Source organism: Solanum tuberosum, unplaced genomic scaffold (assembly GCF_000226075.1).
Source record: "Solanum tuberosum cultivar DM 1-3 516 R44 unplaced genomic scaffold, SolTub_3.0 scf00358, whole genome shotgun sequence".
NCBI classification, from domain to species: Eukaryota; Viridiplantae; Streptophyta; class Magnoliopsida; order Solanales; family Solanaceae; genus Solanum; species Solanum tuberosum.
Window position 1 is genome coordinate 534,488 of NW_006239288.1, and position 14,993 is coordinate 549,480.

Genomic DNA, 14,993 nt, shown 5'->3' on the forward strand with positions numbered 1-14,993 from the left:
AAACAACAGAAACTGCAAGTTATGAATACTTTTACTAATATTTTGTACAATAAATGAAGTAATTTTATTCCCATGATTCATTTATGATTGAATAATTTTAAGAATTTAACTATTAAGTACTTCCTTAATCTATAAATTTCCCAAGAACAAGGAAGGTGGAAATTCTGCATTCAAAAATACTAATGAGATACTTGGGCGATCTTTCTTCTTCTCCTTCACTTTAAGGTTAGCCCCTTTTGGTTTTTTCCCCCTTTTGAGGGATACCCATTTGATTAATTATGTTAAAGTTTGAATCTTTTTTGGTTTTTCTAAGAATTCTTGGTTAAGTCTTTTCTGGGTGTTTGTCAAATTTCAATCTTGTTAATCTTGGACTAAAGTGTTACTTGGATCAATAATGTAAGTGTTTTGTTGAATGTGCTTAATTGGGGTTATCAACTGGTTGATCAAGAACTGAAATTTGAAGTCTTTTTGTTTGTGTATATATGTTTGTGTTTGTTTTAAGTCTTTTTTTGTTTCTGGGTATTTGGAAATTCAATCTTTTGTTATCAGAATGAGTGATAAATGGATTAGTACTGTGAATGTTTTTTGTGGTTCTTGAATGCATTGAGCTTCTTACTGGTTGTGCATAGAGTGCCTAATTTAGGATTGGCATCCCAGTTTGTAATGACTTGAAGATTGGGGAAGAGTTGAGTGAAAGATTGGATCTTGTTTGGGAGTTAGCTACATTAGATTGATGATTGTATTTGATGAAAGCCAATTTCCATTTTCAACTTTTTTTCCCCAAATATCAATTGGAACTGTCTTTTTCCAGTGACATGTTAAATTGTCTTATAAGTTTCAGCATAATTCTCTGGCATCTCAAAATTCATACTGATCTAAGGGTAAACTAGTTTTGCTCTAATAGTAAGTATCTTTTACTCCTTCAGTTGTGGGTCTATAGGAAACAACCTCTCTACTTCTGAGGTAGGGGTAAGGTTTGTGTGCACTTTACTGGCTCTAGACCCCACTTTGTGGATGGGCGGTAAGTTGTTGTAGTAGTAAGTATCTTTAATTTTCAAAAAAGTTGCTTCTTTTCTTTCTTATTGAGTTAAGCATAATTTGTCTTTCTTCATTAGCTAGGTCTTCATACTTCTTAATGTCTATCTTGTTATTTGCTCAGATGTTCTGCTTCATTACAGTTGCTTCAGTCGAGTAAAATTGACAATTATGAAATTTCTTGTCTGTAGCAGAAGAGATTCACATATATTGCACTTGTGCTTCCTAGTGAACTAAGAGTTACTTGGCAGTTTTTCTTCTTCCTCTTTTCAGTGAATATCTGTTGTGGTATGTACTTACTACAGTCTACAAGTAACGTTGAAACAAGAACTGCAACTTTTGTATCTTTGGCTTGACAAAGATTTGACATTTTTCTCATTTATAAAAAAGAAAAAGACCTCTCCTCATCTGCTCTTTCCGTGTTATCTTAGAGGTTATTTGATCATTGATTGTCTTGTCCTTGCAGGACTTTTAATGTCACACAACAAGCTATGATGCCTGGAAAAACAGATAAAGATATGCATAAAGCAGTTGCGAGCTCATCACAAGTAAAAAATGTGTTGAGAAGATTAGAAAAAAAGAGATCTAGGCTGAAATCAAAATCTCATGGAAGGTCTACTCATGCATCTTTGTCAAGGAGAACAGTTGCCAGTGATGGTAAGGGAAAGTGCTGTTCTGGGGAAAACATACTTAAGAAAGAAATTCTGAAAAAAGCTAAATCATCAAAGAAGCAGTCCGTATTGAGCTGTGAAGGAGAGAAGCTTCAAGCATGCAACTCAAAGGACAACTTAAAACATGATAACCTGGATACTGGGTCTGAAAAGTTAAAGAGAAGAAGAAAAAGGAGGAGAAGAAAACATAACTCAGATCCAGATGATGTTTCACGTTTACAAAGGAGGACGAGATACCTCTTGATCAAGATGAAGCTAGAGCAGAACCTTATTGATGCTTATTCTGCAGAAGGCTGGAAAGGTCAGAGGTGTGTACCTTATCCCTCTTATCTACATAAATGTATTTGTCTTGCCTAGAGACTCGATACTGAGTATCGTAACTGTTTGGTCCTCAAATGGTAAGAAACTAAAGAAACAGATTGTCCCAAGTAAAATGTTTGTGTCCACGTGGTTGCAAGTGTGACGAATATGCATGTTTGATGGAGCTGTTTCCTTGTTAACTATTAACTTAAAAGACGGAGTTGTTTCCTTTTTAACTATTTACTAAAAGACAGAGTTGTTTCCTTGTTAACTATTAACTAAAAGAGGGAGTTGTTTCCTTGTTAACTATTAACTATAAGAGGGAGTTGTTTCCTTGTTAACTATTAATTAAAAGAGGGAGTTGTTTCCTTGTTAACTATTAACTAAAAGAGGGAGTTGTTTCCTTGTTAACCAACAGCAACAACAACATCATACCCAGTGTAATTCCACTAGGTGGGGTCTAGGGAGGGTAGGGTGTATGCAGAACTTATCCCCTACCTGGGGGAGTTGTTTCCTTGTTAACCATTAACTAAACAGTTTCAACCTCTCGCTCTAAGCTTTTAATTGAATGCTCTGATCTGATAAGCCTTTCTAGGTTAATTTTTGAAACTTGCTTCTACTCTAAAAGAATGGGAAATTGAGGAATTTGAATATTTGGCACTAAAGACATGCAACGTTCCTTTACTTCACTCTCAGTGCCACACCCGTGTCGACACGATGTGGGTGTGGGATCCGTACCTGATCCAGTCAACTGGTTTTGAGTACTTGGACCAAATTCGAGGGAGAAATTCTGGACAGATTCAATGATTTCTGGAATCAAAACAAGAACTAACGTGGAATTGAAGAAAATGGAGTACCTTGAATGTACAAATTTCTACTGTCACTCCCTTTCCTTTTATCTCCTTCCAGGATTCTCCTCTCTATCAATATTTTCTCCTCAAGTTTTCCACATAATATCTCATAATTTTAGGTTTTATAACTCTATTTTTAGATATTTAAATTTTTTAGCTGAATCCCCGCACTTGTATCCATACATGGATCCGTATCCCCAAATCTTAAAATTTAGATCATGGAGGGTCCGACCTCTAGATCCGCACCCATATCGGACGCCCGCACCTGCGTCCGAGCAACTTAGGTTGCTTCAACGAGTTGCCGAACTGCTATTCTGAAGGGTATAAAGTTATTATGCAAATATCACTATTGCTTTTAGTAAGAGATTTAGTAGAAAGAAAGTTTGAGTTCATTGTTAACGAGGGGCTTCGCATGTTCATAATAACTCATGGTGTTTGCTCTGCTTCAATGGAATGCCATGGTTCGACGTATGTACGGTTTTAATTATTTAGAATTGAAACCCTATTTTGATATAAAACTGGAAAAGGAAGTTGGAGCAACCTTTGATTTTTGATATAAAGTTAGCTCAAATAGTGTGAAAGACTGTCGTGTTTGAGTTTTGAGTTGCACGATATTGTAATAATTATGAGAAAAAATGTCAACACATTTTGTTTAAAAGAAGTAGATAATGGTACTTATCCAAAAAGAAAAAAAGTGAGAGAAGAAGAAAAACACTAAGGTAGCCACTCAATACGACTAAAAAGGTTATTGTCTTCCATGTACTATTATGGTTTCTTACATCGTCATGGTATTTATTTTGGGAAATCAGTTGGGTGTACTTGCTTTCAGAATTTATTACTATGAGCTCTTGAATTGTAGGGTCTCATGACCAACAAGTGACACATGCAATTAACTCAAGCCTTCCTAGTCTCTTTAATGCTTGGAATTATTGGTGCCCATTAGCAAATGAGAATTACTATAAAGAGAATCTTGCTTCAGTACAACAATAAGTATGCTTCAATCTCAATAGGAGCTTGTAGAACTATAGATTCTCAAAATCAACAACAAACAACAACAACATACCCAGTGTAGTCTCACACACTGGAGATTCTCAAAATCTCACACTTATTTTTACACTTGACATATAAATCTCCAACCCAACTGAAGATACTCCCAGTTAGCGCTTTACCGTATATAAATGTATCAACAAGTGTGAGTTTCTGGATTAACTCATCTTACGAAAGGATTTGACAGTATAGACCCCATCTTTTCAGGCTAACCACTGTATGGGATCTTTTGTTTTTGTCCAGAATTACTGAGTTCATTTTCTGAATAAATTCATCTACCTCCTCCAATTCCCAATCAGACTGATTGCTTCTGAACTAAAAATTCCATCCAGTCTCCAAAATACAATATGCAATCATCACCTCAAAATCTTCCACCTAGTGGTGGAGTTGGGATTTTCACCAAGGAGAGTCATATGTAAAAAGTATACATAGAAGAAGCCAAGGGTATTCAACTTATAGTATATATACTTCAAAAAATTACGTATCTGCAAAATGTAATTTCCAATGAGAGGGTGTAAAATGACAGCCCTTGACAAGGGTAGCTCCACCACTACTTCCACCATTCTAAAGAGGTAGGGTATAGTTCACTAAGAGTTATCATTCATGTGTGCAACCAGCACCTTTGTCAGATTTGATTATGTTAGAGTGGATTAGAGTCCCACATTGGTTGAGAATGGACCGGTGGTTAGCTTATGGACTTGGACAATCCTCCCTTCGTGAGCTAGCTTTTGAGGTTGAGTTAGGCCCAGGTGTCATATCTTTACATAGTTTCAGAGCCAGGTCCATCCCATTTGGGCTCCCGTTGGGTTTGGGCGGGGAGGGGGCTGTTAGAGTGGGCTAGAGTCCCACATTGGTTAGGGAATGGATTTGTGATTTGCTTATATGGACTTGGGAAATTCTCTCCTCATGAGCTATCTTTCGGGTTGAGTTAATCTCAGGTGCCATATCAGTCATATATTTACAGATTATTGCTAATTTTCTCTACTTCTTTCGGTCATTTGCTAAAACCACTTATAGCTCCTCTCTCTATTTGAATTTCCACCTGGGGATGGTACTGTTCTGGCTAAATGAGTCTTAACATTGTATAATCAATAATGACATTGCTAATAGTGAATTCTTTTATCCTTAATTGCTGAGGATGATGTTGATGTTTAAAAATACAGTAAGTTTGTAATCTTGAAATAAGCAAAACCAAAAATGAGAGAGGAAAAAAATTGTGAGTTAATTTATCAATGTTGTGTGAGAAATAAGAGACATGATGCATCAAATAAAAAATTGGGACTGACAGGGAATATCAGATTTATTACTCAAGTAATGAATAGAAGAGTAGTAGACACTCTTACTTTAATGTGGATCTGACTTCCGCAATGATTTTGTAATGACAAGACATGGCATGAGACAAGGCATGATACAATTCATTTCCAGTCCAAGAGATGTATTTATGTTTAGAAGTATGGTAACAATTTTGATGCCCCTCATTTGCTGTCCTGCAATCCGAATATTGTGGCCTGCACAAGTAGCTACCCTAAAATTAAACCCTTAACAGTAGAATCAGCACAAAGGAAAGGAGCATTTACAAGCTATGGCCTATTTAGACAAACTCAATATGTAAATGCTAGTGTAACTTTATCCTTTCAAGCGAGCAGCTCATGTGACATCTTTCGTCTTTTCATCCAGTCGAGAAAAAATTAGGCCAGAAAGAGAACTACAAAGAGCAAAGAAGCAAATATTAAACTGCAAGCTTGGAATAAGGGAGATAGTTCACCATCTGGATTTGCTTAGCTCTGCTGGGCAGATCGATGATTCTGCTATTGCTCCAGACGGATCTGTCCATCATGAACATGTAAGCATCCTTCACAAAGTGTTTTTTGTCTTATACGTTGTAAACACTTGCATGTCAGTCACGCAGTACCATGATGGCTGATTCTCTTTTATTTTTATTGCACTTTATTTCCCTACCCCCTTAAAACTCATAGCAGCATCAAAGCTGAAATAGGAAAAAAGTCTGCATAAATAGACAGATAATCAAACTCATAATCAAACTCGGATGCGGAGTTCAAAGTTTCTTGTTCCATTTTCAGATTATCTGTGCCAAATGCAAATTGCAAGAAGCTTTTCCTGACAATGATATCATACTTTGTGATGGTACATGCAACTGCGCCTTCCATCAAGAATGTCTTGATCCTCCACTATCAACTGAAAATAGTAAGTTAGTTTGAATATGCTTCTATTTCTCCCTTTTCTTCCACTGCTTATGCAGAACAGAACTTTACGCCTGAAAGTCATAACTTTTGCTTAGCTAAATGGCTGCTGGCTCATATTTTATTTATGAGAACTTATTCCAAAAGAAACGATAATTTGCAGTACCGCCAGATGATGAAGGCTGGTTTTGCAAATTTTGCAAGTGTAAGATGGAAATAATAGAAGCAACAAATGCTCATATTGGCACCCACTTTGCTATGGATAGTAACTGGGAGGTTGAGTAATCTACTGTTGTACTCTCCATAAAATCATTTTTGCACCCCTCCAAGAATTATCTATTGATCGGTAATTAATGATGACATATCTATTTGATTAATACAGAATATCTTCAAGGAAGAGGCTCTTCTGCCCGAAGGTGAGGAGTCCTTGTTATGCCCCGAACAAGACTGGCCATCTGATGACTCCGAAGATGATGACTATGATCCCGAAAAAGTTGCTAATAGTCACAGTAGTACTGATAGCTTTGAGAGTGGTTCTTCCAGTGAAGCAAGCAGTGGAAGCATGTTAGGATCACTTGAGGATGAATTGTTAGCTTTAACAGGAAAGCTAGAAGATGGCAGCGGTGGAAAAGATTATTTGTCTGAACAGATTGCTGGGTCAGATTATGAGGAGACAACTGACTTCGAAGTTCTATCTGGTCCCAGACAGAGAAAAGCTGTTGACTATATTAAGTTAAATGATGTGAGTATGTTAATGTCCACAAGTCTTCTGGCTTTCTACCACATGCTGCTAACAAGAAATCAATGATGCTCTTATGTGGCACAGGAAATGTTTGGAAAGCATGCTCCCGCGATCGAGCAAAATAGTGAAGACGAAGATTGGGGTCCAGGTAAAAGAAAGCGTAGACGGAAGGAGCCTGAATCAGATGCTGCAAGCACCCTTATAACCCTTTTTGAAAGCGAGAGAAGTTGTCCAGAAAAAACAGTGGATGAAGTGGAAAAAGAGTCTTTGGGTAGACCAGCCAAGAGAGAAATATTCAGGATTCCTCCTGATGCAGTTGAGGTAATATGCTTCTTTGCAGTATTCGTTGTTACATCAAGGAGGAAGCATCTTTTACAGTATTCTTACTGCTCAATACTTCTGAGCTTTAACAGGAACTTCGCCGTGTATTTGCTGAGAATGAACTTCCATCTAGAGAAGTACGGGAGAACCTCTCCAAGCAGCTGGGTATTGAATTTGAGAAGGTAATGATAATTGTGATATACCAATAGACACCTAGAAAGTTTAGATCCTGTAGTACTGCAGTCTTCCATGATGTATAGTCAGCTCTGTTAGAAATTGGCAACTTAATTGGTCAATAGTCCACAAAGTTTTAAGTGTTACTCTAGCAATAACTGATATTGTTATATGTTTTGGCTACGACCCGTATGCTCTTAGGATAATTACATGCTTTTACTCAGATAAAAGGGGAAAGTAAGGGAGGAAGAGGATTGGGAGGTGGCTGCATGATGATTTATCTTATTATAGTTATAAATAATGATGTTCCGAAGCCTAAACCTTAAGGCATGCTTGGTATGGAAGAAAATGTTTCACAATTTTTCCATGTTTGGTTGGTAAATAATTTTGGGAAATATTTTCTCCAGAAAACAAGTTCCTTAAAAATTAAGGAAAATGACTTCCATAATTAAAGTAGGGAAAACAAGTTTCATAAGTGGCATTCCACATTAATTGTTTCTTAACTCTCCAACACACCCCACTTCAACCCACCCTATCGCCCATCCCCACCATCACCCATTCCTACCCTCCACCCCACTCCCATAATGTTTGCTTAGACTAATATGAAATGCTTTTGGGATTATATTTTCTGCTTACTTACCGAACACTGGAAAATAAGTAAGAAACCCACTTACTTTTTCTGTGGAAAATATTTTCTTTCATACCAAACACCTAAATCTCTTGAGATGCCTGTGACGGATAGGTTGGTGGAAGCTATGTTAATCTGTTCGCTTTATATATTGTTTTCATTTGCTTATTTGTCTGTTACATGCTATTTTTAGGTGAACAAATGGTTCAAGAATGCACGGTATACGGCCCTTAAAGCTAGAAAGGTAAGGATTGAGCTAAGATTATTGGTGTCCTTCACCGCTTAAGTTTCTCTGAACCTTGTCTCCTGCCATTTTTTCTCTTATCATGATTATGGTGATGATTACATTAGCTTGCCATTATCATATTATCCGTTCTTTTTGTACTTTTCTCTTTTTTCTTTATGTGGTGGCAATTTCATTAACCCCTGAATTTCAGGGGCTGTATAACATTTGGCCTGGAGCTGGATATTTTAATTCTAAGTTCTTATATTCATGGGTATCAGCAGGTTGAGGGCACAAAACCGTGTCAAGCTACTAGTCCTACAACATCAGTAGGATGTACACCTGAGACTGTAAAGGGTGAACCAGCAGATCATATTTCGTCAAGTGATGCAGAAGAAAATGCAGCCCAGACACCTAATGAAGAAACTCCCAACTTGGTTATCCGTCCTTCCAAGAAAAAGCATGACAAAAAAGCAGTAATAACATCAACAGATAGAGCAGAGGTACGTTTAATTAGCTGAGAATCCATGTGCAGTTCTATTTGGTCTTCTACATTAATGTATATAAAGAAAATATTGTGTTTACGCTTTACTTTTTGGCTCGGGATCGCTTTTCTCTATGTGAAAATGCTTATAATGTGGGTTTTAATTTTTAACTATCAGAAAAAGAAAAAGGTAAGTAACAAACACAAAAAAGAAGGGGCGAAATAGCTTATTGTCTTGGTTAGAAGATATATATTTTGTCGGTGAGAGGATTTTATACCTAGTCTGAAGTGATATGTACTGCAGATTCTTAAAATATAAAGAAAGCTATCTTAATTTAGCCTGCAAGGATTGGGAATGTTGCTATTCTTGCTATTATCCTATAGCTGACACGTGATTAGCACCTGCCGATGCTTCCAGCTACCCAATTTATCAACGAAATCATGGAAGCTCTCTTGTTTTATCTCAATCTATGTCATGTCAAACACAGTATATTTAAAACCTGGCTGAATTTAGTTAATTTGCTTGCAATTTCACATTTCAAGTTCAAATTTCTGAGTTAGTTAAGTTTTTGCTTGAGAAACTTTAAATGGGTAGAATCTCCCGTATTCAGTGCTCATTTTAGTTGAAAGATGGATGTATTTTGGTCTTAGAGCCTGTTTGGATTAGCGTATGACTTATAAGTCAAAAGCCATACTAACTAATGAATGGCTTTTGGCTTATAAGCACTTTTTTAGTTTACTCAAACACTACAAAATTGCTTAAAAGCTATTTTGGTTAAACAACACCTAAAATAAGCCGATCCAAACGGGCGCTTAGTCATTATTCACTTAGAAAGTCTAATTGAAAGATGGATATATGTTATATTTGTGTTCTAAATTTTCCTGTTTCCACAAGCAGACACTAGTAGAATCTGGCGATGACGTGAGCCTGAAACTACTGCGAGACAGAGCAAAAAAACAAAGGAGAAAAATCAATTCCAAGGAGAGGGAAAAGATAAAAGAAGCTGAAGCTGAAGCTGAGATGCAGGAGCTTTGTAGAATCAAGGATAAAATAGCAAGACTCCAGGACGTTTTACGAAGGTTTCCAAATCGCAGATGTAGAAGAGCGGACACTTCTAGTTTAGATGAATCATTGGTTGTCTTTATACCTGTTGCACAGTTACAGGAGAAAAGGTGACTAATCACTTCTCCTTCTTTTTTTCTTCCTTCCTAAAATTGTGTTGCTCCATTTTTCACAAATCAACAAAGACAGACAAGGAGGTTGAATGAGGCAAATACAGAAGCAAAAATTCTTCTTTTCCCGTTATACATGTATAGTTTTCTCTCTTTTTGTAAGGACATGCAATGAAATAGAATGTAAAAGATAGTAACCTTGTAGAATAGATCAGTTTCAGTTATGTTAATTGGCACAATCTATAAATGAGTATCTTGCAGTATTCATAATTTTGAATGTAGTGTGACCTGTGCACTCCTCATTGGATGCAAGTAGGTTATTGCATCATACATTGTTTTCTACTGTGGCAATCGTCATAGTCATTGCTGTGAACTAAACGTTGAGCAAACGGGTTGTAACATACTTCTTGATTACCTTTCTTTTTTCTTGATAATTCCATTATCTAAAGAGTACGAACAGGCGGATTTCTTTGAAAAAATAAACATTGGAGTTTCTCTTTTGGTTTTAAAACTTGCACTTAAAATCCCAAAATTTCCTCGGCAAAGTCTTGCAAAACCAAAACCCAAATTCAGAGAGAAATAGGTAACTGCAACAAGTTTATCGAGTTACTTAAAAAAAACAGTTTGTGCGCACCAGAGGCTGTGATAGGGAAGTGGTAACCACCACCATTCTTAACAATCGAGCCCAAAAGCCAAAGCAAATATCAGACACCGGGTGCAAAACAAAACAAAATAAATGGTTTAGTCAGTGGTTGAGTTCCCTACAAAGCAATCTCAGAATTGTTACTGCTTAGTTGCTAAGCTCAGATAGCATTGTCCTTGGCCTCTTAATTAATACAGAATTGTCACCCCATGGTAAGGACATCAGCAAAAAGCAGAAAGTTTTTCCTCATGCGTGTCGAAAGGAGAACTATGTAATCACGTATACTTACTATATATACTAGCTTGTATAGAATAACAAATACCATGACATTGAAGAATAGGCATTGCTAAAATAGAAGATAATTCTTTGAAGGGGAAAGTAGCTTACTATTAAAAGCATTTAAGAATTCTTTTGAGATGTGTCACAATAGACATGAAATAGAACACTCAAAAGCCAAGGTAAAATCTGATTTCAGAACATTGGAAAGTAAGGGAATTCAACAAAAACTTCAGGAAGTGTGGCTCTCCTCGGCAGCAGCTTCAAAAGTTTCACCAGCCACAAGTTCTGGTACATCATCATCGTCTTCCTGTGCTGCAACAGCACCTGCAGCTGCATCGGCAGCACCAGGTGCCTGCTTCTGAAACTGCTCGGCCAACTTCTTCAAATTCTCCAAATTATCAGGACCTGAAATTGCATTTTTCAACAGTCAAAACACATGTTTGATTGTTCAAGCTTTTATCACAACTTAGTGTAGGCCTAAAAATGACACATACCCAACTGGTGAATGATCTGAGGAAGAATATCCTGCAATTCTGCAAGACGAAAGAAATATTAAGCTTAGACATTCTTATGCACGTGGCCAAGACATAATGAAAAGGAGCTAAACTCCTCTGCTAACAATCAAGGACTCGTGTTGGAGAACCAACAGAAAGAATGCTAGTCTTGAAGTATAATTTGTTTTGAGACATAGTTATAAAGTTTATGTTGAGGTTGCAAGGCAGGAGGAAAGAGTGAACACATACTCTTTGTCTGGGGAGTACCACTAACAACCCATGTGTTTGCAGCAATTGATGCTTGAACTGAACAGAATCCAAAAACAAAAGGTTATTAAGAATGGCAATAAAACGACAGATGACTAAAACCAAGTGAAATATAGATTATATTTATACCTTTGGGGTTAACGAATTGGATAACAACATCCTCCTTGAAAATGTTCACTTCTTCAATAGCAGGAATGGCATTGACACCTATTCTTTTCAAGGTGCCCTGTAGTCTTTTGTCATCGGTTGTAGTTGTCTTGTGTACGGCCTTCTTCTTTCTGCAGAAGCAGCTCTCATTCAGCAAACATGAATGAGAAAAATAAGATACCCCTTATCAATACACTTCACGTGTACCTTTTCTCTCCACCCGTTACTCAAGTTTTGACCCTTGGACTAACACTAGTTAGTCATTACAAACTTAAGTAGGGGTTTGGCCATAGAGTACAAATATTTTTCATTTTATTTGTAATTAATGAAATTGGAGTTGAAGATGGAGTTTTGTTTTGTTATACTTTTTGCATAAAAGTGAATAAAGCAATTTATTTGGAATTTATGTAGAAGGGAGGAGTTGGAAAACAGGTTTGGAGCACTTTTTCAAACTTGGAAACAAACTACAAGTTGGGATAGGAAATTTTATAACCAAAAACTGATTTTAAAATGAAGTTGGCAATTCTTCCGGAAAAAAAGAAGAGAATATTATCATGGCCAAACAGGCTCTCAAGTAACTGAAATCTTTTAAGTTAGCAACAAACATCCACATTCTCTCTCAATACATTAACACAAACTATTTTCATGTGGTAACATTCACAGAAAACTAAACAGACCTTCTCATGGTACCCTTTCCACCGGTTCTGACCGAATTGGCCATCTTTTGCAACTTTTCTACATTCATCTGTCATAGAAAAAACACCAAAAGTCAGTATTACTCAGTAAACAAGTAACAAGAAACTGCCATGATTATCGCATTCCATTTTACAGGCACCATATATCTGTAACAACCTCCATGACCATTAAACTAAACTAAACCACATCCACAAATTTCACAAGCTAAAAAAACAAATCCCTCTATATATAAGCTTAAAACACAAGCACACATGAATGTTACAGCTAACTGCAGGTACCAACTTAACAAACACAATACTAAGAACGACACATCTATATTTTGGAGTAAACCAGTTTTCTGAACTACTAAATAGGTCATTGATATACACAAGTAAAAAAGCAGCTAACAAAAGAACTAAGCCTCTCTGCAGACTAAAATAAAACAAAACAGAACCACTAAAATGCTTAGGGAGCTTACAAAATGAAGGAAGTAAAAAAGGGTCATTAATAAATTGGTCTCTTATACCCTTCTATGTAGTTCTAAAATATATAAATTCCATCAAAACTATAACAAAATCCACATTAAAATTAGAAGCTTCATCCTTCAAAAATCAAAATCCCCATTGTACCATACACACATCTCAACTATAAGAGAGTACACAGCCTTTTTCCTCTTTTCACCAGATTAAGATCCAGAAAAACAAAACTCAAATCCAATCAACACCATCAATTCATCCAAACCCCATCAACAATTCAAACACAAACATAACATTCATTAACATTATGCAAACAAAAAGTATACAGTAACACACAGAATTCATCATAGTCATGTACAAACACAGTGGGGGGGGAAACCAAGAAAAGCATAAAATTAGACACCCATTAGGGGGATTAGGGGGTGGGTGGGTGGGTGGTGAGGCATAGAGATGCTGCTAACCTTGTGAAGAGAAGACTGAGCTAAAACCCTAGCCGCAGAGAAGATGGAAAAAAGAATGAAAGACAAGGAGGGTTTGTTTTGGGTGCCGATAACTTTATATCCTACTATATAAATGTGAGAACTTTTCCATTTCCAGATATGCCCTTATCACTTCTCTATAAAGACGTATGTATCCCCTCTTTTTTTCTCAATAAAATCAAAAATCGAATCGACAAAAGGATTTCATTTGGTTTGTTATAAAAAAAATATAAGAAAATTGATTTGGTTTTTTTTTTTTTGAAGATAAGTGAACTAAATCAACATTTTTTATACATAATTTCTATATAATACAATACTCTATTCATTTTTATTTATACGTTGTTCTTACTATAAATAGATGGTCCTTAATATTTGTCATTTCACAAATTTAATGCATAAATGACATTATTCTGCTTATTTTACCCTTTGAAAGCTATTAGCCTTGAAAATATACATTTGTCCAACATAGAAAAACTAAGCAATTGATTCATGTCCATTGGTCAAATTAGTTAATTAAAATAAATTAATTCATTTCATTTATTGAAAATTTGACTTCCAAAAAATACTAAATAAGAGTACAATGATAAGTTTACCTAGTTTCTTAAGGATGGAGACATATAAATAGGAGCTAAGAGAGTATCTATTAATGAGATAATTATACTCTAGTACAATTAATAAATAACTATGTAATTTGGAATTGATCTAAATGAGAAATTTAAGAGCCTTAAAGGACTATCATAGGGTCACAACCCCATTTCGACTTCTGAAAAATTCAAAATCAAAGTCAAATGGTAGATCTTGATGAGACAAATCAAATGCACTAAAAATTATTTCGAAATTTCATCTACAACTCTGGAATATCCCAAATTACAAACACAATTACTGTAGAGAAATCTCATGAGCAAAGTGTCAGCCATTTTCAAAAGTTTTCCAAATCAAATTCTATTGTGATTCATGATGTCTCACCTATTGAGAATCATAGGCCATCATCACTAGATCTGTCTCACCACAAATTTTCAGAAAATTCCATATTGCCGTTTTAAAGGTATCAATTGGTAAAGATTGACGAAATTTCATTTTGTATAATAGCGTATATAATTGTATATTACTATATATGGGTGTATAAATACCTCTTATAATTTTGTATAATATTATATGTTGGTGTATAATATTGTATATTAAGTTTTTAAAACAATTTAAAAGGTTTGTATATTATTGTATACCGAATTGTGTTATAGGCTAAAGGTTTGTATATTATTATATATCGGATGTATATTATCGTATACGAAATTGTGTTATGGGCTAAAGATTTGTAATGTAAATTTTGGGCTATATTTTTGCAATGTAAATTAGGTAACTATACTTTTATGAAAATTTTCCATTATGCGTGAATAAATTTATTTTAATTAAAAAAAATTAAATATGCTCTTAAACTATTCAAAATAGGTAAACTTTACCATCTATTACATTTTTGGCTAAAAATATTCCTCATCGTTATATTTTGTGGCTCAAATATTGTCATTTATGTAGCCAAATAGCTTAAAATATGTTCCAAAACAAGGGAAAATTGATCAATTTTACCCTTGAACAATTCAAATAGGATAAGTTGGCCCTTAATCTATTTATTTTTTGTATTCTGTATTTTTTGGGGGAGGAAGGGGGTTGGGGGGGGGGATATAATGT

At 35.6% G+C, this 14,993-nt stretch overlaps 2 protein-coding genes across 4 annotated transcripts; one reads left to right on the forward strand and one right to left on the reverse strand.

The window, feature by feature from the left end:
- Positions 1-10,192, forward strand: LOC102590718 (pathogenesis-related homeodomain protein). 3 transcript variants are annotated; one of them, XM_015315403.1, is made up of 11 exons: positions 1-225; positions 1,502-2,014; positions 5,582-5,747; positions 5,986-6,109; positions 6,269-6,381; positions 6,488-6,847; positions 6,932-7,168; positions 7,261-7,350; positions 8,164-8,214; positions 8,475-8,696; positions 9,576-10,192. In XM_015315403.1, the coding sequence occupies exons 2-11, from the start codon at positions 1,527-1,529 to the stop codon at positions 9,852-9,854; spliced, it is 2,130 nt and encodes a 709-aa protein (XP_015170889.1). In that variant the 5' UTR covers positions 1-225; positions 1,502-1,526; the 3' UTR covers positions 9,855-10,192. The 3 variants fall into 3 exon arrangements, with proteins under 3 accessions (XP_015170889.1, XP_006361653.1, XP_015170890.1); XM_006361591.2 differs by having other exon boundaries at positions 8,478-8,696; XM_015315404.1 differs by lacking the exon at positions 1-225 and adding an exon at positions 1,239-1,323.
- Positions 10,193-10,858: 666 nt separating this feature from the next.
- LOC102591076 (transcription factor BTF3-like) lies at positions 10,859-13,317 on the reverse strand. Its single transcript, NM_001288118.1, is given in 6 exon segments — positions 10,859-11,177; positions 11,267-11,305; positions 11,516-11,572; positions 11,663-11,811; positions 12,358-12,425; positions 13,293-13,317. Coding segments are annotated over 5 exon segments (489 nt in total). The 5' UTR covers positions 13,293-13,317; the 3' UTR covers positions 10,859-11,001.
- Positions 13,318-14,993: the final 1,676 nt, after the last annotated feature.